Here is a 27333-nt window from a genome sequence, read left to right as displayed (position 1 = left end):
CACATGAGACACCCAAAGAACCTAGATAACTTGGAGAAGATCTGCATGGAGGAGTGGGCCAAGATAACTCCAGAGACCTGTGCCGGCCTGATCAGGTCTTATAAAAGACGATTATTAGCTGTAATTGCAAACAAGGGTTATTCCACAAAATATTAAACCTAGAGGTTGAATAATAATTGACCCACACTTTTTCCAGCACCCATGACGGCACCACGAGAGAGGGGATCCGCCCTTCAAGGACAGGAAACCTCCAGAATAAAAAGGGGCGGCACCTCTCCCCGCATCAGTTGGTTTCCTGTCCTTGAACAGGGAGCCTCCAGAGATCTCATCGATTCCAGAAGGTCCTGAGGGGCCGAAGATTCAAGTCCGGCGCCCGGTCGACCGGCTCTGGCAGCGGCACGGGTCCTGCTGCGGTCGGCCGCGGGGCTGTGGAGCTGCAGCATCAGACCCATGGGGGTCCGGAGTGCGTGCAGAGCGCCCGATTGGAGCGCCAGGAGCCTGCGGGGCAGGTAAGTGGATCCTCCAGGGGACCTGTCCGCAGGGCTCTCCCGTCGCAGCATACCCACGGGGGTTATGTCTGCGCACGGGCTCCTTCCCTTCCTCCCCCCCTCCTCTCCTTACCGGCGTCCTGTTTTCTGAGGAGCTGTCAGTGGAGGACACAGTGTCCGGGCGCGTGCCGGCCGAGATGAGGGGGACGGCTGCTGCGATCCCTGCGGGGCGTCCTCGTGGCAGCTGAGGTTGGGGCGCTTCCGTGGAGCGCCATGTTGCGTGTGGTAGGAGATGTCCGGGCTGTGCGCAGGCGCGCGTTTGTTCCAATGTGCGGCCTGTGGAGCCGGATGGGACGTCCGCCGGAAGTGGGCGGAGTCGCCAGCGTGTCTTTGAAAATTAGAGCGGCAATCCTCTCTAGGGTGCCTGTGCTCTGTGGCCATGACGGACAAACAGTCGGCAGCATCTCCTTCGCCTCCCTCCTCTCCAAAACCTCCCTCTGATAATGATACAGCCTCCCTGAAGCGGCAGCAGAAGGGGGGAAAGGAGGACAGTGTCGCTGGCTCAGGGGGCAAGCGTGGGGGGACGGATGACCGGTCCTCCAAACGAAAGGAACCTGACTCTCCTGACAGAAGACGGCCTTCTAGAGGAAGGAAGTCAGATGAGGGCCCTGCTGAACCGGTATAGCCTCTGGGCATCGGTGGGTGAGTGCACCTCGGATGTTCCGCTTTTAATGGCGGTCATATTGTCTGTTTTTTTTATAGGAGCGCAGTAAACCTAAGAAGTGTTTATCTAAATCCAGACATAAGGAATGTGCCTTGTGCTGTAAAGAACTTGCTGGTTCTTGGACTAAAAGATTGTGCAAGGGCTGCATTCAGCAAACTTTGACAGAGGAACAGCCGGGATTTGCCTCCGATCTCCGGTCCATCATACGGGAAGAGGTCAGGGACTCCCTCCGATCCCTGTCTGGAGCGCAAAGTGCTGGGGGTTCCAGGGCTCCCTCGCCGGTCCACGAGGACTCTGATAGGTCTGATGGGGAATGTGATTCCTCAGGCTCTACTTCCCGCTCCTCCTCTGATAGTGACTCAGGGGGTCGCCAGTGCTTCCCACTCGATAATATGAAGAAGTTAGTTAAAGCGGTGAGGACCACCATGGGCCTCACTGATGAGAAACCTGAAAAGTCTATCCAAGATAGGATGTTTGGGGGCATGGAACAGAAGACACGGCGCTCCTTCCCGGTGGTGGATAAAATACAAGCCTTAATTGCCCGGGAATGGAAGAGACCTGATAAGAAGCATTCCATTCCTGGCGCCTTTAAGAGAAAATACCCGTTTGAGGAGGCCTCCTGCTCCACATGGGATAAGGCACCGAAATTGGATGTGGCTGTCGCTAAGGCATCCAGAAAGTTTGCCTTGCCATTTGAGGACATGGGCTCCCTGAAAGACCCATTAGATAAGAAAGCTGATCACTTCCTGAAGAATACCTGGGAAGCTGCTGCCGGAGGACTAAGGCCCGCCATTGCGGCTACCTGTACGGCTAGATCCCTGACTATATGGATTGACGAACTGGAAGACCAGTTTAGATCCCGAGCACCTAAGGAGAAGATTGCGTCCTCCCTCTCCAAATTGCGGGGGGCGGCGGCCTTCCTTGCGGATGCCTCGGCGGACTCCACTAAGTTGGCTGCAAAGTCAGCATCCCTCTCCAATGCGGCTAGAAGGGCTCTCTGGCTGAAATGCTGGCCAGGGGATCTGCAGACTAAGTCTAAACTCTGCAATATCCCTTGTCAAGGTGAATTCCTGTTCGGGCCGGTGCTGGATGACATCCTGGAAAAAGCTAGCGACAAGAAGGGCGGCTTTCCCTTTCCCTCATTTCCTTCTTCACGGCGGTCCTTTCGGAGGAAGCCTGTTCGCCGCCCCACCCGACCGCGGGATCGGAATACCTGGTCCGATAGAAAGACTCAGGAAAAAGGGTTCATGTTCAAGGGCCCCTCAAAAGATCAGAATAAGTCGTCCAAGTGACTCGCTTTCCCAGGTCGGCGGGAGGCTCTCTCAGTTCCTTCCGGCCTGGGAAAGGATTTCCTCCAGTGCATGGATACTGGCCCTTATACGCTCCGGCCTCCGGCTCCCCTTCCTTCGGCCTCCTCACCGATTCGTGGTCACCCCTCTGCGTCGTTCCCCGGCGGAACAGCTGGCATTGGAAGCAGAGGTCCGTCACCTCCTCTCCAAGAGGGTTCTAGTGGAAGTTCCCTCAAGGGAACAGGGAGAAGGGTTCTATTCCACCCTCTTTCTGGTAGGGAAGCCCGACGGTTCCTATCGCACAATCATCAACCTGAAAGCCCTCAACCGGTTCCTTCAAATAGACAGCTTCAAGATGGAGTCCGTGCGGTCCATAGTGAAATATCTGTATCCCCACTGTCACATGGCTGTCATAGACTTACGCGATGCGTATTATCATGTCCCAATCCACTCTCTCTTCCAATGCTTCCTCAGGATAGCCCTCCACATGGACGGTCGGGTCTGCCATTTCCAATACAAAGCCCTCCCCTTCGGTCTGGCCATCGCCCCGAGGATTTTTACGAAGATAATAGCAGAAATGTCGGCATATCTGCGTCAGAGAGGTCCTTCTGATTCCTAATCTGGACGACTTCTTGATCGTGGGCGCCTCGGCTCTTCATTGCGCGGCCCTTCTCCGGCAGGTGCGAGTTTCCCTGCGGGAGCTGGGCTGGTTGATCAACGAGGAAAAGTCCAGATTAATTCCATTGAAGGTTCAGCTGTTTCTGGGACTCACTTGGGACTCCGACACTCAACTCTGTCGGTTGCCTCCTTCCAAAATGGAAGCCCTTCGGACCCAGATAGACCGGACTCTGAGGCACCGGCGTCTGACTCTCAGGGGGGCGATGTCCCTCCTGGGCTCCCTGACTGCGACCATACCGGCCGTCAGATGGGCTCAGGCACACACCAGGGTCCTGCAGTGGAATATCTTACAGCATCAGACGGCTCACGGGGACCATCTGGACAGACTCATCGTTCTCACACATCGCACATTGCAGTCCCTCTATTGGTGGCTAGATCCGGTCCACTTGGGCAGCGGGGTGCCTTGGAGGGCGCCAGAGCCCGTGGTGGTAACCACCGACGCCAGTCTCTACGGTTGGGGGGCACATCTGGGCGCTCATTTCATTCAGGGACGATGGTCTGGAGAAGAAGCTCAAAATTCCTCGAATACAAGGGAATTGCTGGCGGTGGAAAAGGCGTTAGGTCATTTCATGCCATGGTTGAGGGGTCAGCATGTAAAAGTTCTGTCGGACAACCAAGCGACGGTAGCTTATCTCAACCACCAGGGGGGTACTCGCTCCAGGCACCTCATGTCCGTCGCGAGCAGGATCATGTCTCGGGCGGAGGCTCATCTGGGTTCCCTGTCGGCAGTGCACATCCGAGGGAAGGAGAACGATTTGGCGGACTTTCTCAGTCGCACGCAGTTTCACCAGGGCGAATGGTCTCTAAATCAGTCCGTTTTCAACAGGATATCGGGGATGTGGGGAGTTCCCGAGATAGACCTCTTTGCAACTCGGGCCAACAGGAAGGTTCCCCGATTCTGTTCCCTGGATCCAAGGGATCGTCCTCACTCGGTGGACGCACTGTTGCTCAAGTGGGACTTCCGCCTCGCATATGCCTTCCCTCCACTCATCCTCCTCCCTGCAGTACTCAGGAAGATACGGGAGGATCAGGCAGTCGTGATTCTCATAGCACCCTTCTGGCCAAAGAGACCTTGGTTTTATTGGCTGACGCGTCTGTCAGTCACCGATCCATGGGTTCTCCCAGACCTACCGGATCTCCTATCCCAGGGGCCAGCCTTCCACCCACAGCGCACCAGGTTGCACCTGACGGCGTGGCTCTTGAGAGGTCGTTGTTAGGCACTAGGGGGTTTTCTCAAGGTCTGATCTCCACCTTGATGCAGTGCAGAAAGCCTGTCACTACTCGCATTTATGGGCGTATTTGGGCGAAATTCCTGACCTCTTCGGGTGCGGATCCTACTGAGCCACCCTCCGTCCCGGTTGTCCTGGAATTTCTCCAGAAGGGTTGGGAACTGGGTCTATCCGTTAGTACCCTTAAGGTGCAGGTCTCCGCACTGAGCGCCTTGTATAACCATGCCCTGGCTGGTAATCCCTGGATATCTAGGTTCGTTAGGTCCTGTGCTAGGTCTAAGCCTCGGGGAACCATGCCTCTTCCGTCCTGGGACCTTAACTCTTTCCTTTCAGCTTTAACACGGCCCCCATTTGAGCCCTTAGATTCTATCTCTCTCAAGCATCTGTCCCTTAAGACGATTCTCCTGGTAGCCCTCACTTCTGCCCGTAGGGTTAGTGACCTTCAGGCCTTATCCATTTCTCCTCCGTATACCCAGTTTTTTGAGGACCGAGTAGTTTTACGTACTGACCCTGCCTATTTGCCGAAGGTGCATTCCCACTTCCATCGATCACAGGAAATAGTGCTCCCCTCTTTTTATGCCAACCCTTCTACTCCGGAGGAGATGGGATGGCACTGCCTGGATGTTAGGCGTTGTCTTCAAAGGTATCTGTTGGTCACCTCGGAGGGGAGGAAGGATAAGTCTCTGTTTGTAGTCTTCCAGGGCTGTAGGAAGGGGCTTAAGGCTTCTAAATCCACTTTGGCGAGGTGGATCAGGGATGCCATCTCGGTTGCCTACGCAGCTGGGGGGGAAGACGTACCTCCTGGTTTGAAGGCACACTCCACGCGAGCGATGGCATCTTCCTGGGCGGAGAGATCAGAGGTCTCCATCGAGCAGATATGTAAGGCGGCAACCTGGTCTTCTCCGTCCACCTTTTTTAATCACTATCGTCTTGATTTGTCGTTCACCGACATCACCTTTGGGAGGCGGGTTCTGCAAACTGTTGTCCCTCCCTAGGTCTTCCTCTCTGTAATTCTCTCGTGGTGCCGTCATGGGTGCTGGAAAAATACGTAATTACTTACCGGTAATGTGTTTTTTCTGAACCCATGACGGCACCCTTACATTCCCTCCCTGCACTTGGGGGTTGCTAGTTTGCTTCCCTTTTCACTCCTCTTCACTGGGCGGTTATGGTGGCGGGATATGTTTTTTAACGATGTTGCTTGTTTCGGAGGTCCTGTCATGCTTGGTAATCAACTGATGCGGGGAGAGGTGCCGCCCCTTTTTATTCTGGAGGTTTCCTGTCCTTGAAGGGCGGATCCCCTCTCTCGTGGTGCCGTCATGGGTTCAGAAAAAACACATTACCGGTAAGTAATTACGTATTTTATGTTGAAAATTTATTAAAATTTAACTGAGCAACATAAATTGTTGGTTTGTAAGATTTATGCATCTGTTAATAAATCCTGCTCTTGTTTGAAGTTTGCAGGCTCTAACTTATTTGCATCTTATCAAACCTGCTAAATCTGCAGGGGGTTGAATACTACTTGTAGGCACTGTATATATCTGAAATGCAGATGGAAAATATAACAATAAAAATAAGTTTTATTCCGCTCTGCGATCACTGTCCTATGGTATCCAGATTTCCATGCTCAAACTGGTGAAAGGTCCTCTATTTCATCACTTAAGCGGGCTTTACGCGCTGCCATCTCGCTAGCAAGATCGCAAGCGATCGTACCCATCCCCGTCAGTTGTGCGTCATGGGCAAATCGCTTAACCCCGTCACACGCACTTACCTGCCCTGCCACGTTGCTCTGACCGGCGAACAGTCTCCTTTCTAAGGAGGCGGTTCGTGCGGCGTCACAGTGACGTCACTAAGCAGCCGCCTAATAGAAGCGGAGGGGCGGAGATGAGCGGGACATAACATCCTGCCCACCTCCTTCCTTCCGCATTGCCGGTGGAGGCAGGTAAGGAGATGTTCCTCGCTTCTGCGGTGTCACACATAGCGATGTGTGCTGCCGCAGGAATGACGAACAACATCGCTAATTAGAAGAGAACGATTTTTTTGTTTTAGGACGACCTCTCCGCGGCAAACTATTTTGACCGCTTTTGCGATCGTTTAAGGTTGCTCATAAGTGTCACACCCTGCGATATCGTTAATGACGCCGGATGTGCGTCACAAACTCCGTGACCCCGACGATAATTCATTAATGATATTGTAGCGTGTAAACCCCACTTAAGATACAGACGCCATAAAGCTGTAGATGGCGCTAGCTCACAGGTCAGGACGGCTGGGTTCTGAACTGTCTGATTAGTCATTTCTGGAGAGAATTACTACCTGGCAGTATGAGTGCAATCGGTATGGAGGATACATGGAGAACTCCACCTATTGTAACACATAGTGCCAGATATAACTTTTGGAGGGTAAATGCTATAAATAAATGCCGGGTGTCCTTTTTGGGCACTCTTGTTTGAATAGTTAAGTGTGGGAGAACATCAAGGGGTTTTTCTCCTTTTTGGGACATATTTTGTCTGCTTTTTTTTCCCAAATGTGTATTTTGGGCTAAAAATATTTTTCCATTGGTTCTCAATACAATTTTTAACTGTTAGGGTGGAAACACATCTATGCGAGTAAAATCGGTCCGACTGGGCTGAAAAAAACTCGTCTGATTTTAGTTCACGTTAGGTGCGAGTGCAACGCAAGTGCGATGCTTTTTGCTCGCGTGTGTGTTGCGATTGCGATGCTAGTTTCATGCAACATCTTAATTAGATAAAAGCTATTACACATGTGTCATTTAATTAACCTATGGGAATGTGCTGTCACATTCATCTAATGAGCGAAGTTACTGCCACACTCGCAAATGTGAACGGTGGTGCGCGTGTGTGATGCTACTTTTAATCCCCTTCCATAGGAAATCATTGGGACAAATGGTGCGAGAAACTCGCAATAAAGCAGCATGCTGCGATTTTTTTTCTCGGTCCGATTTGGACTGAGAAAAAAATCGCAGATGAGAGCTGAATCATTCACTAACATGTGACCGATTTTCAATGCGAGTTTTTCTCGCATTGCTCTACTGCGAGAAACTCGCAAGTGAGAAGCAGCCCTTATGCTTTTGCAGGCCGCCCCTCTCCACCCCTTCACATACAGCGTAAAACACAATATGTTTTCTGGTCATAAATCAGCTAAACTGAAAGGAAAAAGTCCGGTACAAGCTCACTACCAAACCATCACTGATAGATTCTCAGTTGACTCATTCTGCAATCAGTAACAGTTAACAGAGGGGCTGTAAAAAGCAAACTCTGCGAAATTGTTAATGAAACCTCTAATACTAATATATATATATATATATATATATATATATATATATATATATATATATATATATATATATATATATATATATATATATATATATATATATATATATATATATATATATATAGCTCCAATTGCATGTCTTCGAGGAAAAAAAAATTGCCCCAAATGGGACATCACCTTTAATGACCTTCACAGAACTCCCTTGGAAGCCTGTATTCATACGCATTTATATTATTACTATTGTTCAAGACTGAAAAAAAGACCCCTTTTTATTTTACTTTGCGTCAAATTCATGAATAGCTTTTGCCATTTTAAGGAATTTGGTGGCCAAAACGTCAACTACCACCACATGGCTAAAAAGGAAAGTGACTAAAAAAAATGGCGATGACAAATCAGGGCTTTGTATTAATTTTGAAGTGCATTATTGCTATATAGACTATATTTTTGCGATTGCAAAAAAAAAAGTGGTGAAAATGCATGCGTTTTCCGTGCGTTTTTTTTTTTTTTTTTAAAAGAAAAATAAAATGATAGGATAATTGATAAATAACTAGAATAGATAGAAAAAATATATGGAAAGAATAGATAGAAATAACAGACTAGCTTGATAGAGAGATAGCTAGCTTGAACAGCTTTTTTTTTTTTTTTTTGTAAAAAAAAAAAATAAATGGTGTGGGGTCCCCTCCATTTTTCATATCCAGCACAGGAACAGCAGCAGCTGCAGGCTGCAACCCTCAACTGTCTGCTGTACCTTGGCTTGTTATGAAACACAGAGGGGATCCCACACTTTTATTTATTTATTTTTTAAATGACGTGGGGGTCCCCCTATTTTTCTAAGACCAGCCAAGGTGTAGCAGACAACTGGGGTCTAATATTATTAGGGTGGGAAGGCCCATCGTTAATTGGCCCTTTCCAGCCTAACAATAGCAGCCCACAGCCGCCCCAGAAGTGGCGCATCCATAAAATGCGCCAATTCTGGCCCAGGACTTGGCTCTTCCCGTTGCCCTGGTGCGGTGGCAATCGGGGTAATAAGGAGTTAATGGCAGCCCACAGCAGCCACTAATTCCTAGCTTAGTGATGGCAGTCGTCTGAGACCCTGCCCCCAGCACTAATCTGTAAGTGAAAGTAAATATACACATACACCCCCAAAATCCTTTATTTGGAATAAAATACAAAAAACACCCTCTTTCAGCACTTTATTAACCCCAACACACCCTGCAGGTCCAAAGTAATACACACGAGGTCCCACGGCGATTCAACTGTTACATCCCTGTCTTATCACAGCGAGCACCAGCATGACTGACAGCAGACAGAACCGGGCAATGAGCATGAACTCAGGCAGTAGTGTGGGGCCAGCAGTTGTGACGTCAGACGTTCACCCGAGTTCATTCTCAGCGCAACTGGAAATCACCTGAGTGACATCACCGCTGATAGCGCGACTCACTTCAGTTGATGCATGGAGCTCACAGGGGGCAGTCTTGTTCTATGGCGCTTGCTAGGAGTGTCAGATGTAGTAGTGGTGAAAGAGTCATGGGACCTTGTGTGGATTACATCGGACCTGGAGGAGTATTTAGGGGGTTAATAAAGTGGTAAAAGAGGGGGCTTTTTTGTCTTTCAAATAAAGGATTTTTTGGTGTTCATGTTTATTTACTTACAAATTAATGATGGGGGGTGTCTCATAGAAGCCTGGCATCACTAAGCTAAGACTTGGTGGCAGCTATGGGCTGCCATTAACTCCTTATTACCCTGATTGCCGCTGCACCAGGGCAGCTGTGATGAGCCGGCTAAAGTCTCGGGACTGTCGCATCCAATGGATGTGGCAATTCTGGCTGGCTGATATTTTTAGGCTGGGGGGCTCCCAATAACGTGGTTCTCCCCAGCCTGAGAATTCCAGCCCCCAGCTGTGAGGATTTTTCTTGGATGGGTATCAAAATAGAGGGGGACTGCACGTCGTTTTTTTTTTAAATTATTCTACTGTGCAATATAGACCCGCCCACCGGTGGCTGTGATTGGTTGCAGTCAGACAGCTGTCACTCAGCATGGGGGCGTGTCTGACTGCAATCAATCATAGGCGCCGGTGGGCGGGGGAAGCAGTGAATATGAAATGGAATAATGAGCGGTCGGCATTTTCAGAAGCAGGAGAGGCTGTGGAAGCAGTGTGACAGTCGCAGCGCACTGGTGATCGGTGAGTATGAAGAGGAAAGAGAGAGAATGAAGAAAAGTTGGTGACCTGTGTCTGTGTTGACAAAAATGCATCCAAAATGCAATGCAAGCGCACAGCTAAACATTTTGGTTGTGTTTTCACACACCTCATTCATTTCAATGGGTCATAATGCGCCCAGTGTAAGAAATGCACGTGGCTGCTGAATATTTCAGGTAGGGCTTTGTTCAGACACAGCTTTGTTGAATGCTGCAATGTATTCCACGGAGTCAGCATACTGTGGGATACGGCGCCTGTAAGTCTTCATTAAAAAAACATACATAATAGATATTACGAGGTATATATTTGGTACGTGCTGTGTCCTGCAGAGATATGAACATTGCTTTTTGAGCGGACGTGGAAAAAACAAGCTGCAGCGATCTTCTACTCCATTCAAATACGGTAGATATCATTTGTGTGCAGTTTTTCTTTCTTTTTTAGCACAGCAGCTATTATTTACACGACCATTTAGGCTGTGTGCACATGATGTGTTTTTTTTTTTTGCTATCCGTTTTTACCATCCGTGATTTTCTCTTAAATACAGAAATTGCAAAGCTTCACCTATACACATACAATATTAAAATTGACAGCACACAGATGACACTGCTGTCAGTGATATTTTTTTTCATAGATCTTTATTTGTAATTTTGATTTGTGACTCTGATCAAAAACGGTCATTCTCTTCTTTTTTTTTTTTTTTTTTCGGAACGCTGGATTTGCCAAGCCTCCCCCTCCCTCTCCGGGGACGAGTGAACAGCCACATATATGGTACTATAATGAGTAAGACTTATGAATAGCAGGCATCTGAGTGAGGCCTAACCTGCAGATCTTTCCTTTAAAGGGAACCTGTCACCAGAATTTTCGCTATTAAACTAAAAGAATCCCCTTCTGCAGCTCCTGGGCTGCATTCTAGAAAGGTTCATCTTGCTTCTGCCCCCCCCTTTCACACCTAAATAACAACTTTATAAAATATTACCTTTTGCTATGGTAATGAGGTTTGTTGGCTGTATTTCGTCTGTTATCGCCCCTCCTGCCGCTGTTCGCCGTTCCCCAGTGTTCATTTACAAAGATAAGGCCACCGCCCTCATCTTCCGCAGTGCTCCGGAAACTCGCGCATGCGCAGTGGCACTATCGTGGGACTGAGAGATGTTTTCAAATCGCGAGCGCCAATGATGTTGTTGCGCAGGCGCGAGATTATGGCAGGGTGGATTGAGCTTGTAATGGGTGAAATCCGTATCTGTACCCATCGCTTGGCATATATCCACTTACCCACCAGTGTGCTCTTCTCAGGCCTGAGATTTGTCAGCAATTCCTCTTCGGCTGTCTCTTTTGGCAGCGTTTATTGGCAGTCAGTTTGGGTGAACATCTTAAGTCTTTCGGCACAAGAGTAATTTACAGATTTAGTGCAGGACCTGGGGTGAAAGAGGCTGTTCTGATGGGACTGTGACATGGTTACCTAGGTTAAGAACACCCAACCAGAAATGCAAATATTGGTGTGAATACTTAACAATTTCAAGTAAAAAGAATCCTATAATTAATGATGCATTGGTTGTGGACCCATGAAAGACCTTACAGATGAGTACATGAAACTCCAAACCAAAAAGAAGCCATAATTGGGTCAACAATGGTAACTTTTATTAATAAAAAAATATGGTGACAAAAATTGTCAGAAAAATCAGGGCTTCACAATGTGATAAAAACAATCCTGGTAAAAGTACACTAACCATCCTCATAAAAAATAATGTAAATCGCAGCAGCAATGATGTGAATTATTGATTAAAGTGATACGTGCAACGTTGCATGTAAAAATGCAATGTTGGAAATAGACTATACATCTAAAATACAGGTCTGCAAAGTGATCCTGCAACAAGAGAATGCCATATTATAAAGTATAAATAATGGCCAACGTGGTTGTGCAGAAGATATAATGGCTATCAAAAAGATACATAAATTATGTCCTGATAAAGGAAATGCCGAAACACACGTCGGGATGGGCATTACATGCGTACATCCTCCAAGTCTAGGTAATGATCTTGCACATTATTTATGTATCCTTTTGGTAGCCATAATGTCTTTTGCACAACCATGTTGCCCATTATTTATTCTTTGTAATATGGCATTTACTTATTGCACCAGCACTTTAATCATTCAGATCATTGCTGCTGCTATTTACATTCGTATCTCTGTTGCCGTTATTTATATTTTGCAGTACCATGAGGGTGGTTGTTGTACTTTTACCTCTTGTTTTTATCACAATGTGACTTCCTGTTTTTTTTTTTTTGTTGTTGCTATATTTATTAATAAAGTTATCATTGTTGACCAAATTATGATTTTTTTGGTGTTTTATGGGACTAACATTCATGGAAATTGCTGACTCCCTTCACGACCTGTTTTACCTTTTTGATAAATGACCATACGGTGTGTTTATTATACGTGTGCTATTTACATTCATAAATCTTTCCTCTGTTGGTTTAGTATTTTTTTGAGCATCTTTTCCATTGACTACTGACCAAAGCTGTTTAGGATCAGAATGTTAATGTGGAAAAACCCCTCCATGGAAGAGAGTGGGGAAGCGGTGGAGCGGTCTGCTCTATATCTACTGAGTGTCACGTCTTGTGTGAGATCCGCTGTGTGTTCTAAGCATTACCTTCAATAGGACGCAAATCACTGCCAGATACTTCCGCAAAACTAATAAAAAGTGTTCTTATAGAAATACTCCACTTGTTTATACCACATTTCAGAGATTGAAGTCCAATGACTGTAGCTTCCCCACCTATGAGTCTTTAAAGAGGTGGTCCACCATTTTTTTTTCTTATGTAAATGCATTTATATAGGGCCAAACAGTGGTTTTCGTTAATTTTTAGATTTTGCACTATTTGCATTTTTTGGCCTCTATGTTGTACTGTTTGTTCCTTGCTGCAGAATAAGTTAACAGTCCAGATCAGAGTGTGTTCAAAAGTGAGGTCACAGAGTTCACAGACCTGCATCTCCTGACAGAAAACCGCTTTTTTGCCAAGAGATGCAGATTTGGTGCTGAAATTTCTGCAGCATATTCCTGCACCCAATCTACACCTCCTAGCAAAAAAAAAAAAAAGCATCAAAACACTATGAAGCTTAGCTTTGATGCGATAGTGATGCGATTTTTTTTTTTTTTTTTTTTTGTTTTACTGTATACTGCAATACCATAGTATTACACTATATGGTATATGTGAGTTCAAGTCCCCATAAGGGGTCTACAGAAGTAAGAAAAAAAGGAAAATCATTCAAATTACCCCTTTTTTTCCCGTAAATTAAAAACAAACCAAAAAATGTATTTGTAATCTGTGCATCCGTAATGATCAGATCTGTCAAAATATAACTAACCTGATCAGTGAATGGTATAGCGAGAAGAAAATTTAAATACCAGAATTCCATTTTTTTTTTTGTTTTTTTGCAACACCGCAAAAACAATGCAATTAGAAGTGAACAGCCTGTTGTATCTACCCCCAAAATAGTATCAATAAAAATGTCAGCCCGCCATACATTTTTTTTTTTTCTCCACTTAAAAAAACAAAACAAAATAACTATAAAAGTTTGGTATTGCCATAATTGTAATGTTCCGAAGAATAATATTGGCTTGAACAACGTACAACGGGACAACGTAGAAACAAAATCCAAGTACAAATTGTGAATTTTGACAGCGCTTGGAATGGTAAAATAGATGGTGTCGTCTGACTACAGCTCGTTCCACAATTTAAAATCAAGTCATCCTACAGCTCTGGACAGAAGAATAAAAGAAAAAACGGAGTATCTCCCGAGCGGGTAACAGTAAAAAAATAAGGTGGCTTAGCGATCACCCATTTTAAAAGTGTTGATTTACGGTGCAGATTTTGATCAGAATATCAGTTTTTGCTATGCAGATTTTGTTGTGCAATCGCTTCAGACAATCCTGTAGATGTGCATTTACCATTAGTGGTACAAAAAAGCTCCTCTACACCACTACCAGATCAGCACAACCATCGGAGAGACAGGACTTACCAGGTGAGTATTATACAAGTTGTTCTGTTATCACAGTATTTCTATTTTGAGGCAATTTGTAAAAAAAAAAACAACAAAATTGATTGTTGTGAATCTGAAATGTAATGATTGGTATATCCCAGCCCGCCACATCTCTGCCCCCTTTGACATGTTAGCTGTGTCTGCTACATAGAGTGTGGAAGAAGGTGCTCTGACCAGATGAGACCAAAATTGAACTTTTTGGGCTAAGTACAAAACACTATGCATATCAGAAAACGTACAATGCACATTGCCTAGAAAACACCATCCCCACCATCACACATGGTGGAGGCAGCATCATGCTGTGGGGAAGCATTTCTTCACCAGGGACAGGGAAGACTGTCAGAGTTCATCGGAATATGCATGGAGCAGGATACAGGGCAATCTTGGAGGAAAACCTGTTTGAGGATGTAAAACACATAAGACGGTGTTCACCTTCCAGCAGGACAACGACCCTAAACATACTGCCAGAGCTACAATGGATGGTTTAGATCAAAACCCATTCATGTGTGTGAACGGCCCAGTCACAGTCCAAACCTAAATCCCATTGAGAACCTGCAACAAGACTTGAAAATGGCTGATCACAGACGCCTCCATCCAATCTCACTAGGGATATTGGGAAAAGAAGAATGGGTAAAGATTTCAGCTGAAAATCTGGTAGCCATACTTCAAAAGACCTGCCGCAGTACCTGGTCCTACAAAGTATTGATTCAGGAGGGCTGAATACAAAAGCATGTCACAATTTTCACATTAAATATTTTATTAAATATTTAAAAAACCCATGTATCATTATTTTTTTTTTTACACTTCACAAATACTTAATGTTGGTATATTACATAAAATCCCAATAAACACATTTAATGTGAAAAAAAAATGTGGGGAAAATGCATGGGGGGATCAATACTTTTCAAAGGCACGGTATGTGTGTGGGGTGGGATCACTTTAGTGTTTAATGTATTTGTTCCCTATTGCTGTAGGGACACGGTGTACATTGAGGTGATACATACAGAGCTGCACAAAGGTCACTTGTAACGTAATGCGCACAAATCTTGTACATGTTGATATGAGCTCTGTCTTTAAGATATGTCTGTGTTTATATCCATTTACACTCATAAAATTTGATTGCATCATGGCAAATATCTGACCCAGACATATTATGTCTATGGGTATTATTCAAATTTAATCTTCCCAGTGTCAACAGTCAAACAAATGAGTTAATGATTCTGCATACATTATACCTTAAGTGAAATCTATCACCAGTTTTTGCCTCTCCATCTAAAAACATAATGTAGGAACAGAGACCCCGACTCCTTCTCCGCGCCTTCGGACATTTGAGCAGTAAGTCAGCGCTGCGCTCGCATCCTACTCAAATGCCCAAAGGTGGGGAGACAGATGCTGAGCGCTGATTGGTTGCGGGGCCAGTGTGTCATAACAATGTCATGTGGGCCCCGGAACACAACTTCAGACATCGCTGGAAACTCGTCCGCCTGGGTTGAGTATAAGCTTCTTTATTTTTACGAAGGCGAACAAGGGGAATGAGTCGGGCTTGTCCAAGTATTCCATCCCCTTTTTTCTCCTTATTGGTCCGTTTATTAACGCAGGTGCACTAATCCTTCACTCTCAAGAAATTTCTTAAGAAAAATCATTTTTCTAGTGTGAACATAGCCTAAAACCTTATTTCTATCTTCAGCATTTACCACGCATGTCTTCTAGGTGCTGCTTTCACCTTTGGAAACTCTTACCTCTTCGGAGAACAGGGGTCCTGGTATTTTCAGGCTTTTGCATTCTTCATGCACCTTTAGTTGAAAGGTATCTATGCTTGTGCATGTCCCTCTCCTGCGCAGACTTTTGTAATTTTGGAAAGAGTCGAGTGCTGCTTGCTTGGCACTTTCCATAGATTTAAGTGCATAGGGTCATGCACAATAGCTTATTTTTCTCTATTAAAGTTTACGGAGAATGTGACAGCCATGAAGCTGCAACCAAAGGTACTCAGTTGGCCGTGCTATTCCATACAGTGGAATCTAGTCCTAAAGTATACTGTATGTATAGTATACAATTAATATATTTTTACAATGGATGACAAAGTCCATATTATGGCCTCACATCTGGAGCTTTCCCAGCATGTTAAGGAGTGTCCTGTTAAGTCTGCAGTCACTCATGGTATTGCCGATAAACATCGTGACTACAAGTTAGCACTTTGCGTACTTCTGGTTGCATTCCAACTAGACGTGCTCGGCTTCTCCATACAGGAGAATTGGGTGAAGAACACGTCTAGTGGTTATGTGACCTCATGCCTGCAAACTGCTTCACACTGACCTCTCTCATTGGTAACATTGGGGATTTCTGACCTCTGCACACTGTCAGGATTCAGATGCTTGTAGTTACATAAAGTGACTGCAGACTTTTTTCAGAAGACCTGTCAACCCGCTTAAAGGGAACCTGTCAGGTGCAATATGCGCCCAAAACCACAAGCAGTTCTGGGTGTATATTGCTAATCCTGGCCTAACTGTCCCAGCACCTAATTGCATACATGGAGATCTTTAGAGAAAGTATTTCTAAAGATCCTTTATGATATGCTAATGAGCGCCCTCTTAGCCTGCCCACAGGAGCATGCGAACATGCCATTCAATGCTCATTGCCTAGTATCATCAGCGGCAACGCGTGTACCTGTGTGTGACACCACATCAGACGCCGGGCAGTGTACATGATCAGACGTCCGGGCACTGTGGGCGTGCTAAGAGGGCAGAATGAGCGCGGTAACGAATCCCCTTGCGACTAGTCCCCACGCTCATTAGCATCTTATAAAGGATCTTTAGAAATGCTTTTTGTAAAGATCTCTTTATGTATGCTTGAACTGCTCATGGGTCTGGGTGTAGATTGCACCTGAGAGGTTCCCTTTAACGAAAATGCAGAAAGAGCCTCGCCCTTGTTTTCCTGCCTCCTGATGGCATAACGAGGCAGACCAGCCAGTGATACTGCTCATGCTCTGTCCTCCGTCCTCTGTCAGCAGATATTGTGCTTTGTTATTCTCTGAATGCAGCAGAGTTACTGCTGTAATTGAGAGAGAATGGGACAGGAAAGATTCCAACATTGCGCTGAACTACTCCGCAAATGTAGACCTCGCTCGGTCACATTATATGGGATTTTTCTGTGTGTAAATGTTTGATTTCGACCAGTGACCTCAGATAAATGACATGTCAACAGGGCGATCTGAGCAAATCCATCTCATTTTTTACCATAAATACAGACTCCTGCTTTACACTGCAGGTTTGCTTTCTCAGATCAGCCTTTGGTCAGAATAATTCTGAATAGAGATGAGTGATCCTGATCTGCAAAGATCTGAAAATGTTAAAATTGTACGATCTTTGCCGAATCTGATCTGGATTGGACATCCTAACATTTACCACAAAATTCTGCGATCTTGCCAAAGATCGGTAAATGTTCTGATGGCAAAAACAACAACAAAAAAAAGGTTTAAAGCAATACATACCAAGTGTCCCCACGGCTGCAGCGCTACTTCCAGAGCTGGTAATTATCCCTTATCCATATTCACTGCTTTCTCCGGCCACCGGCGTCTGTGGCTGCAGTCAGACCCCGCCCCAGACAGCGTCTGTAATTGGTTGGAATCACAGACGCCGTGTGCGGATTTCTATCATAGTCTAAAATAAATAAATAAAACAATTGGCATATGGTTCCTTCATCTGTTGATACCAGCACAGATAAAGCACGGGCTACAGTCTGCAGCCCCCAGCCGTGCGCTTATTGTGGCTGTGTATCAAATTAGGAGGAACCGCATGCAGCTTTTTTTTAAAAAATTATTTAAATATTTAACTTTAAAAAAAACGGCTTGCGGTCCTCCCCTTATGTTGATACCCAACCAAGATAAAGCCCAACAGCTGGGGGCTGGTATTCTCAGGCTGGAGAGACCTATGGTTAAGCGCCTCCAGCCTAAAAAAATAGCAGCCTGCAGCAGCCCAGGATTGCCATGTCCATTAGATGCGACAATCCTAGCACATTACCTGGCTCTTCCCGATTGCCCTGGTGCAGTGACAACTGGTGTAATAAGGGGTTAATTGCAGCTCATAGCTGCCACTAAGTCCTAGATTAGTAAAGGGAGGCTTTTGTGACCCCCTCCATTCCTATTCTGTAAATGAAAAGAAATAAACCCAAACACCGAAAAAATCCTTTATTTGAAATAAATAAAAAAAAGTGTTTTTAACCACTTTCTTAACCCCCAGAAGAGTCGGGTCCGACGACGTCCACACGAGGTCCCTCAGCAATTCCAGTTCTGTGGCAATCTGAACTAACAGCCTAAGGCCATAGAACATGTCCAGATGCTGTAACTTCAAGCAGAGACTGAGCCACAGCAATGAGTGGTGACGTCACTCTAGTCATTTGCGGTCACAGCTGTAGGTTCCTACAGTCTTCCACCTGTGACCGCAGGTAACCTGACCTCAGGGGACCTCAAACTCTCACTGAGTTCACAGACCTGCATCTCCTAGCAGAAAACGTTTTTTTTTTGCCAAGAGATGCAGATCTGGTGCTAAGATTTTTACACTATATATCTGCACCCAATAGATATTATGTTTTTCATGTGAGAGTCATAACTTAAGTTTCATTAAATCATTGACTTTAAAATCGCATCTCTGCCGCATCATATTGCATGCGGTAGTGATGCCTTTGTTTTGCCAGGAGGTGTAGATTGATTGCAGGAATATGGTATAAAAATGTTAGCACCAAATCTGCATCTCTTGGCACAAAACCTCACCACAATTTTCTTGCAGAATTTACAGGCCTATGAACTAAGTGAGAGTTTATTGATGTCAGGTTACCTTCGGTCACAGGTGGAGGGCCTTAGGATCCTCCAGCTGTGACTGCAACTAAACTGAGTGACGTCACCACTCACAGCTGAGTCTCAGTCTCTGTCTGAAGCTCATAGAGGGCAGTCAGTGTTCTATGGCTGCTCGTTGTTCAGATATAGCAAAGCTTGAATCGTCATGGGACTTTGTAATGTGGATTTCGTCGGACCTGGGTGTTTTGGGGGTTAATAAATTGGTGAAAGAGGGACTTTCTTGTCTTTTTTTTTTTTTTTAAATGTTTTTTTTTTCTGTGTTTTTTCTTTTTACTTATAGGATTAGTGGTGGTGGTAGACCCCCTAACCCTCACAAATCCAGGTCTTAGTGACAGCTGTGAGCTGACATTAACCCCTTATTACACTGATTACTAACATACCAGGTAAATCCGGAACAGCAAGTTAAAGTGCTGGGGTTGTTGCATATAATGGATGTGACAATCCTGGGCAGTTGCAGCCTGCTATTCTCCACCTCGAGAATACCAGCCACCAGATGTCGGGCTTTATCATGGCTGGGTATCAAATATGGGTGAGACCGCATGCCAGGATTTTCAAAATATGTATTTATAATAATAATAATTAAAAAAGTCGCATGTGGTTCCTTTTATTTTGATACACAGCCACGATAAGCGCACGGCTGGGGACTGCAGTCTATAGCCGTATGCTTAATCTGTGCTGGTATCATATGGGGGGACCATATGCCAATTGCTTGATTTATCACCAGTATAAGGCCACAGACAGAGTTTGTGATTCCAACCAATCACAGACTCTTTCTCAGAGGCTGGGGGTCTGGTCCGGCGGCAGCCAATCAGAGACGCCGGGGAAAGCAGTGAATATGGATGAGGGACAATTGTCGGCCCCGGAAGTAGTGCTGCAGCTGCGGGGAGTCTGTAAGTATGTACTGCTTTAACCCTTTTTTATTTTTTCTGTCTTTTACAGCGCTCATACACCACTTTTGCCTCCCAATGAATTTAATGGGTTCGGCTAGGATCGACGATCGGATCTGCGATTCTGAACCGATCCGATCCTTGGCAGGATCGCACATCTCTAATGAACCACATGCAACTAAATGAGCAGGAGGACCAGTTCCACACGTCGGGGATATACACACCGTTCTCGTATCTCCTAACCTTCAGCTGCTTTATATATGCCTAAGGCTAAATTCCCATGATTAATTTTTGCTGTTGCAGATTTTCTGCAGCATTTCTGCTTTTATTAGGTAAATTAGGTTACTTGTGTGTGTTTTTTTTTTTTTTTTTTCTTTTTTTTAATGCTGCGTGTTTTTGTCTTTTTGGTATGGCTAGTATTAACCCCTGCACAACCGGCCGATTTGTCGCTTTCCGTTTTTTTTTTTTTTTCCCGCCATTCTTCTTCAGAGATCAGTCAATATGGTCATGTGAGGGCTCATTTTTTCTGGAACGAGCTGTACTTTTAAATGAAACCATAAGTTTTACCATATAGTATACTGGAAAACGGCAAAAAAATTCCAAATGTGGAAAAATTGCAAAAAAAAAGTGCGAAAGCACTATTGTTTTTGAGATTTTATTCACTGTGTTCACTATATAGTAAAACTGATGTGGTTGTGATGCCTCAGGTCAGTGCGAGTTCGTAGACACCAAACATGTATAGGTTTACTTTTATATAAGGGGTTAAAAAAATCGGAAGTTTGTCCGAAAAAAGTGGCGCACATTTTACGCCATATTCAGTGACCCGTAGCGTTCTCATTTTTCGGGATCTATGGCTCAGTGACTTATTTTTTGCGTCTCGAGCTGACTGTTTTAACTGTACCATTTTTGCGCAGATGCTACGTCTTGATCGCCTGTTATTCCATTTTGCGCAAAATTTGTGGCGACCAAAAAAAATGTAATTTTGGTGTTTGGAATTTTTTTTGCCGCTACGCCGTTTACTGATCAGAGTAATTGATTTTATATTTTGGTAGATCGGGCGTTTCTGAACCCGGCGATACCAAATGTGTTTTTGTTTTTTTTTTTTTTTTAACCCTTTAATTTTCAAAGGGGCAAAAGGGGGGTGAGTTGAACTTTTTTTAGGTTTTGTTTGTTTTTTTTTTTTTTAATTTTTTTTAAAACTTTTTTTTTTTTTATTTTACTAGTCCCCCTAGGGGGCTGCAAGGATCAACAATCCGATCGCTCTACATGATCTGCTGATCACAGCCATTCAGCAGATATGCTAATTTTCTGCTTCACTCGGCTCCGGGCCGAGTGAAACTGAAAGTGGTTCATGTGCAGTACAGGAGTCATCACATGACCCTGTGCTACCATGACAACCACCGGAAGTCACCGGGCCGAGTGAAACTGAAAGTAGTTCATGTGCGGTACAGGAGTCATCACATGACCCTGTGCTACCATGACAACAACCGGAAGTCACGTGATCACGTTACGTGACTTCCGGTATTGGGTGGTAAGTAAATGTTTACCGCCGATGCTGTTATAATGGCGCTGTCACATATTGACAGCGCCATTTAAGAGGTTAAACGGCACGAGCATATAACTATTCTGCTTGTGCCTGGCAGGCACACATCTCAGCTGTGAAAATCAGCTGAGATGTGCGCCGATCGTGGCATGCTGCCGGCGGCAGACCGCGGGCAGTAACACTATGATCGCTAGGACGTAGTATTACTGCCTGTGATCGTTAAGGGGTTAAAAGCCCATTTTGATAAGCTTTAGTTACCACCACTGCATATTAAGTTGGTCCCAATGATGTACTTTGTAAAGCCAATGGATAAAAATGCAAAAGCATTCAAGTATTTTATTGATAAATTTCCAAGGTTGAGTGAAGCAAAGATAAAGGAAGGAGTCTTCTTCAAGATGAGTTTTTCCGTTGTTGCAGGGCAAGGAAAAGGCTGCATGGAGCATTCACATTATTGGTAACTAAATTATTGGGAAACTCAAGAGCAGATAGCTATGAAGAGTTGGTGGAAAATCTCAAAACATACCAATCCATTATAAGAAACTCACATTTGGATGTAATGATATTGCTGGTTTTAATTTGTTCCAGCTATGCTGGGATATATCCAAACATGGCGAAAAAGTGCTGCCCGCCAGTGCAAATAAAAGCTGACGCAGCAGCACATTGTCTGTCTGTGCATAAGTAAATGGCCTAAAATAGGGTTATTCTATAAAAGGAAACTTGCCAAAATATCCTAAATTGTCTCTATTTTAGTATGATCATATTAAAAGTTGGATTATTACTTGTAGTATGCATCGCTCCCTGTTTTGTGCTTCTTGATACATTACGGTCTCGTTCAGGAGGTCCATTATTGTTCTTTTCTCTTGTCCGTGTGTCTTTGCGAGTGTCTGGATGGCTTCGTGTTGTCCGTAATTAACATTGTAATGAATATCAGAAAGTTTACAATTTATTTTTTGCATACGTGAAAATCATTGATGGTAAGAACTGTCGCAATAACCAAATGGTGATGAAATCGCCTAGAAAGCGCTGAAGAAACTGTATATGTGAAAAATTCTGGAGGCCTTGGGGTGTGTTTCCACTGGCGGATATTTGTGAATGAGTGATCGTAGGAGCGCTCGCTTCCCGATAATGGTGCAGTGTAAACAGGCAGCCAATCGCCTCAATGTGATTGACTGTGTTTTGGAACCTGCCTCAAATAGAGGCATTAATGATGTCTAACAGCTCATTGTCTGCATCATAGTCCTCTGGCCCTGTCACACTAGGTATGGGGACGTACCACGCGTATGGCAATAGGGTAGGGAAGGGAAACCCTGTGTGCAGAGAGGGGGGGAGATGGTGACCCCTGACCAAATTTTCCCCTGACCACCCTAGATAGGTTTTGCACCTATGCGCCAAGCAAGATACGTTACCCTGAAGTGAGCTTTTTGGTAAAGAACGGATGGGATGGGATGAGCACTTTGTCAACCTCACTATGCTTTAAAGAAGACACAAGGAGCACAAACGGGGGGAAGTGATTGAATAACTTATCTCCAAGAAGATTTTGGGAGAGGAATATCAACAAACAATGTTTCTTCAGATGAATACAAGCAGACTGCTTGCATACAAGGCCTGTATAGGAATATAACTCTTATCACCAGCAAACACCAATGGGAAATGTGGGCATTTAAAGACACAAAGGCAAGTGTGATGATGATGATGATTAACAGCTGAAGGGTGAGGATATCCACAGGGTCCTAAAGGCCCTGTCACACACAACGAGATCGCTAACGAGATCGTTGCTGAATCAGTTTCTGTGACTCAGTAACGATCTCGCCAGCGATCTCGTTATGTGTGACACCTACCAGCGATCAGGCCCCTGCTGTGAGGTCGCTAGTCATTGCCGAATGGTCCGGACCATTTTCTTCAAAGGTGATGTCCTGTTGGGCAGGACGCATCGCTGTGTTTGACGCCCACCAACGACCTCCTAACACTGTCCCAACCCCGCCAAGATCGTTATACAGTTCGCTCATCGTTACTGCGTCGTTGGTAAGGTCTGACGGTGTGACATCTCACCAGTGACCTCCCAGCGATCCTTATCAGGGCGTATTGTTGTCGGGATCATTGGTAAGTCGTTGTGTGTGACTGGGCCTTAAAAGGAAAGAAATTAACCCCAAGCAGAGAAGATACATAGAATAACATTTACATCACAGCAGGAAGAATAGAAGGTCAGGGAGCAGTTTGTGTAGACAAACTGTGACCTTCTACAGCCAGACACCACAGGACTGTCTGTCAACTGTGACAGGCCCCATCAGTACAAATGTTTGAATCCCATCTTCCAGTGCTTCAGACTTGAGCCCTTATGAAACCACTGACCATAGGCTAAAATACAATGTGAACATAGCCTTAAAGGGCTTGGAAGGGACATTTTTACCTAAAATCCTGGAGATGTGTTTTAAAAAAAACCAATTCTCTCTTCACCGATATTTGCTGTCATTCCGACCCTCTTCAGTCCCCAGTACATCTGTGGTTTGTTCTGCAGAGGTCCAATAAATCGTATAGATCTGGCTCACTATATGTATTCGGGTGCTCTGGAGAAACAACCAACTGTAATCCAAAAAATATCTCCGGCACTCCAATAAGAAAAGAAACAATGTCTGGGTATCTTTGATGTTTTTTATTGTGAAATAGTCTTATCTCAACGTTTCGGTCACACCTTGACCTTTATCAAGAGAATATATCAGACTATAAAGAAAAAGCATAAATACAAAAGACAAAATTAATACATGACACAAGAGATAACTACCAGGAGACACTGCTCCGGTCAATACAAACAATGTACAAAAGAGAACATGTAATATACATCTCATTACAGGGTGAAAATATACATACATATAAGGCAATAGCGTATATGTACCCAGAAAGACGAAAAGAACATCATCCAAAAAATTGTTTACAAACTAGAAATTTATCATACGTATATATGAAGAGATGAACAGATGCACATACCTATGAGGCAAAGGAATCAATATATGAATAGTACCCAAAAGGAGCGATACGGGTCACCACTTAAATGGAGAGAGAATGGTTGGTGCGTGTGAGCACTAGGTGAAAAAACAGGATATTCGTATTAAGTGACCATGCAATAGATCATAACACATAAAAGACTATTAAGTGCTTTGTGAGTACCTGTGACTAAATGATTGAAAATCGGGGTCAGCCAGTCAGTGTCTTAAAGGAATCATGTAATGGTATTCTACCGGGGTAGGAGGTCACATGTCAAAGCTGAATGTAAGTTAAAAAAGGGTGAGATGTAAAACAAGAGATGGAAGAGAAGAAAAGAGATAGGGGGAGGGGGGGGGGGGGAAAGGGAAGGGGAGGGGGAATATAGAGGGTTTTTAGGTAAGGAGAGATATATAAGAGAAGGTACCTGTCCAATAGAGGTAAAGAATTTCAGTGGCTACTATATAGGTAAGGCGCCAATCTCATCCAGGAGGGAACAGCCTAATATAGGAAGTTGGAGTAAACATATCAAAAAGTAGAGAGACGTGTATGGAAAAATAATTGGACTATGCTAACTACCTGTCAAACGGCGTGGAAAGGTGCACAGGATATAATACGTATCCGGAAACCGGTGGAACCAGTCTGGAATTGGCACCAATTGTCTAGCATGTAGTGCAAGTCTCCTATACTTGCTTTAAAACATATAGCCCCAAAATGGCGAGGGTTAATATTCTATAAAAGAGAAATCCCTTTAGTAAATAGTTCTACACAATATGCAACATATGGTGAGGTGAGGTGAGGTGAGGTGAGGTGAAACCTCCATAGAAAATGACTAGCACTACTCACAATCTGTAAACAGCTGTGAGGAAGAACAATCGTATAGGAGTCCTTGCTAAAGGAGGTAATGGGGTAGCAGGAGTTATCCTAATTGCCAGTACCAGTGTCCTATATTCATTGCGGACTTATGACATAAGAGAACAATGGTTAATGCGATGGTGTGCCAACAATCTCAACTATCAGCAAAATTGGGTAAATCACATAACAGTACCTCAAAAGTGGAACAGCCGGTCTTATAGTCCGGTGCGTCTTATAGTCCGAAAAATACGGTAGTAGCCACTGAAATTCTTTACCTCTATTGGACAGGTACCTTCTCTTATATATCTCTCCTTACCTAAAAACCCTCTATATTCCCCCTCCCCTTCCCTTCTTCCCCCCCCCTCCCCCTATCTCTTTTCTTCTCTTCCATCTCTTGTTTTACATCTCACCCTTTTTTACTTACATTCAGCTTTGACATGTGACCTCCTACCCCGGTAGAATACCATTACATGATTCCTTTAAGACACTGACTGGCTGACCCCGATTTTCAATCATTTAGTCACAGGTACTCACAAAGCACTTAATAGTCTTTTATGTGTTATGATCTATTGCATGGTCACTTAATACGAATATCCTGTTTTTTCACCTAGTGCTCACACGCACCAACCATTCTCTCTCCATTTAAGTGGTGACCCGTATCGCTCCTTTTGGGTACTATTCATATATTGATTCCTTTGCCTCATAGGTATGTGCATCTGTTCATCTCTTCATATATACGTATGATAAATTTCTAGTTTGTAAACAATTTTTTGGATGATGTTCTTTTCGTCTTTCTGGGTACATATACGCTATTGCCTTATATGTATGTATATTTTCACCCTGTAACTGAGATGTATATTACATGTTCTCTTTTGTACATTGTTTGTATTGACCGGAGCAGTGTCTCCTGGTAATTATCTCTTGTGTCATGTATTAATTTTGTCTTTTGTATTTATGCTTTTTCTTTATAGTCTGATATATTCTCTTGATAAAGGTCAAGGTGTGACCGAAACGTTGAGATAAGACTATTTCACAATAAAAAACATCAAAGATACCCAGACATTGTTTCTTTTCTTATTGGAGTGCCGGAGATATTTTTTGGATTATTGTTCTGCAGAGGTGACACCCTGTCACATGGACATGTGGACCCTGTCAGCATTTACGGCAGTATATATTGGTAAATTAGATGATACAGTGGTGACTGTGATATTGCTCTTTTTAAAGAGCATTTATCATAAAATGACCTATTGTTTAAATTTTTTTTTTCATGTATTTAACAAAAATACTGGCAATGGTTTTTATATTGTCCATTTCTTTTTTTTTTATGTTTTTATTAGAATAAAAACCCTAATTTGTAAATACCGTATGCAATTTTCATTCTGGTCACTGGGACTTGTTTAGACTCCTTTTTCCTCTCGAGGCAGTTTATTGCTTATCTTTTACATGTTTGTACCTTTTGTTATATACGGTAACCTTTTTTTATCACTTTGTTTACCAAACTTTCATTTTTTGTTCCCACAGGGCACCAATGCCTCAACATTGGAAAAAGAAATCGGCCCAGAGCAATTTCCTGTAAATGAACATTATTTTGGATTGGTCAATGTAAGTTTATTTCCTTTTGCATTACCATGAAAAGGCTTGTTAAAAGGCCACTTTTGACTTTTAGGATTGCTACTTCCAATAGGTGGCGCTAGAGTTTGTCTCCTTTCCTGGAGAGACAATTTGAATAATTTCCAGAGGGGCATTGCAGCTATAAATCCCCTCACCACTGACAGCCAGACTGGTTTGTCAGGTCTCCGTAAGGAGAATAGTCTTCCCCACAAAGCTTCTCATAAGCCAGATCAGTTACCCACACTTTGCACTGACGAGGGACAATCACCCCCAAACACCGTATCTGCAAATTGGGATTCTGATCTGGCATATATCTTAGGTCATATGAAAAGGCTTGTTAAAAGGCCACTTTTGACTTTTAGGATTGCTACTTCCAATAGGTGGCGCTAGAGTTTGTCTCCTTTCCTGGAGAGACAATTTGAATCATGTACTGTGGTGAAATTTATGATTTCCTTTCCTTCGTCTCTATAAAGAAAAAGATCTACCAGAATGACTAGGCTGTGGGGATCTGATATTCGGAAGACTCTGCACCGTTACTGCCGATTAAATCTCTGTATGTTCTCTTAGTGGATGATCAAAGCATGGAACCTTAAAGGGGATGTATTGTGAGAAATAACGTGTAAATCTGGTTTTATTATACACATTTTAAAAAGAAATCGGTGGCTTCTTAAATAGTAG

At 44.1% G+C, this 27333-nt stretch overlaps 1 protein-coding gene and 2 long non-coding RNA genes across 3 annotated transcripts in view; 2 read left to right on the top strand and 1 right to left on the bottom strand.

Moving 5' to 3' along the window:
• Positions 1-27333, top strand: part of LOC142250507 (ubiquitin carboxyl-terminal hydrolase 12-like) — a 96092-nt gene that overhangs the window by 17948 nt on the left and 50811 nt on the right. Inside the window, exon 2 of the mRNA XM_075322692.1 lies at positions 26566-26646. Within this exon, the coding sequence (XP_075178807.1) occupies positions 26566-26646 (81 nt within the window). The remainder of the gene's footprint in view (positions 1-26565; positions 26647-27333) is intronic.
• LOC142251220 (uncharacterized) lies at positions 24228-24672 on the bottom strand. The gene is made up of 3 exons (XR_012725297.1): positions 24617-24672; positions 24376-24471; positions 24228-24290 (listed from the first exon to the last, which is right to left on the bottom strand). It is a non-coding gene; the product is annotated as an uncharacterized LOC142251220 (long non-coding RNA).
• Positions 25299-25772, top strand: LOC142251050 (uncharacterized). The gene is made up of 3 exons (XR_012725283.1): positions 25299-25332; positions 25475-25570; positions 25656-25772. It is a non-coding gene; the product is annotated as an uncharacterized LOC142251050 (long non-coding RNA).

This window comes from Anomaloglossus baeobatrachus, chromosome 9, assembly GCF_048569485.1.
Source record: "Anomaloglossus baeobatrachus isolate aAnoBae1 chromosome 9, aAnoBae1.hap1, whole genome shotgun sequence".
In the NCBI taxonomy this organism is placed as follows: Eukaryota; Metazoa; Chordata; class Amphibia; order Anura; family Aromobatidae; genus Anomaloglossus; species Anomaloglossus baeobatrachus.
The sequence above is the reverse complement of the archived record's forward strand: the minus strand, read 5'-3'. Positions and strand labels throughout refer to the sequence as shown.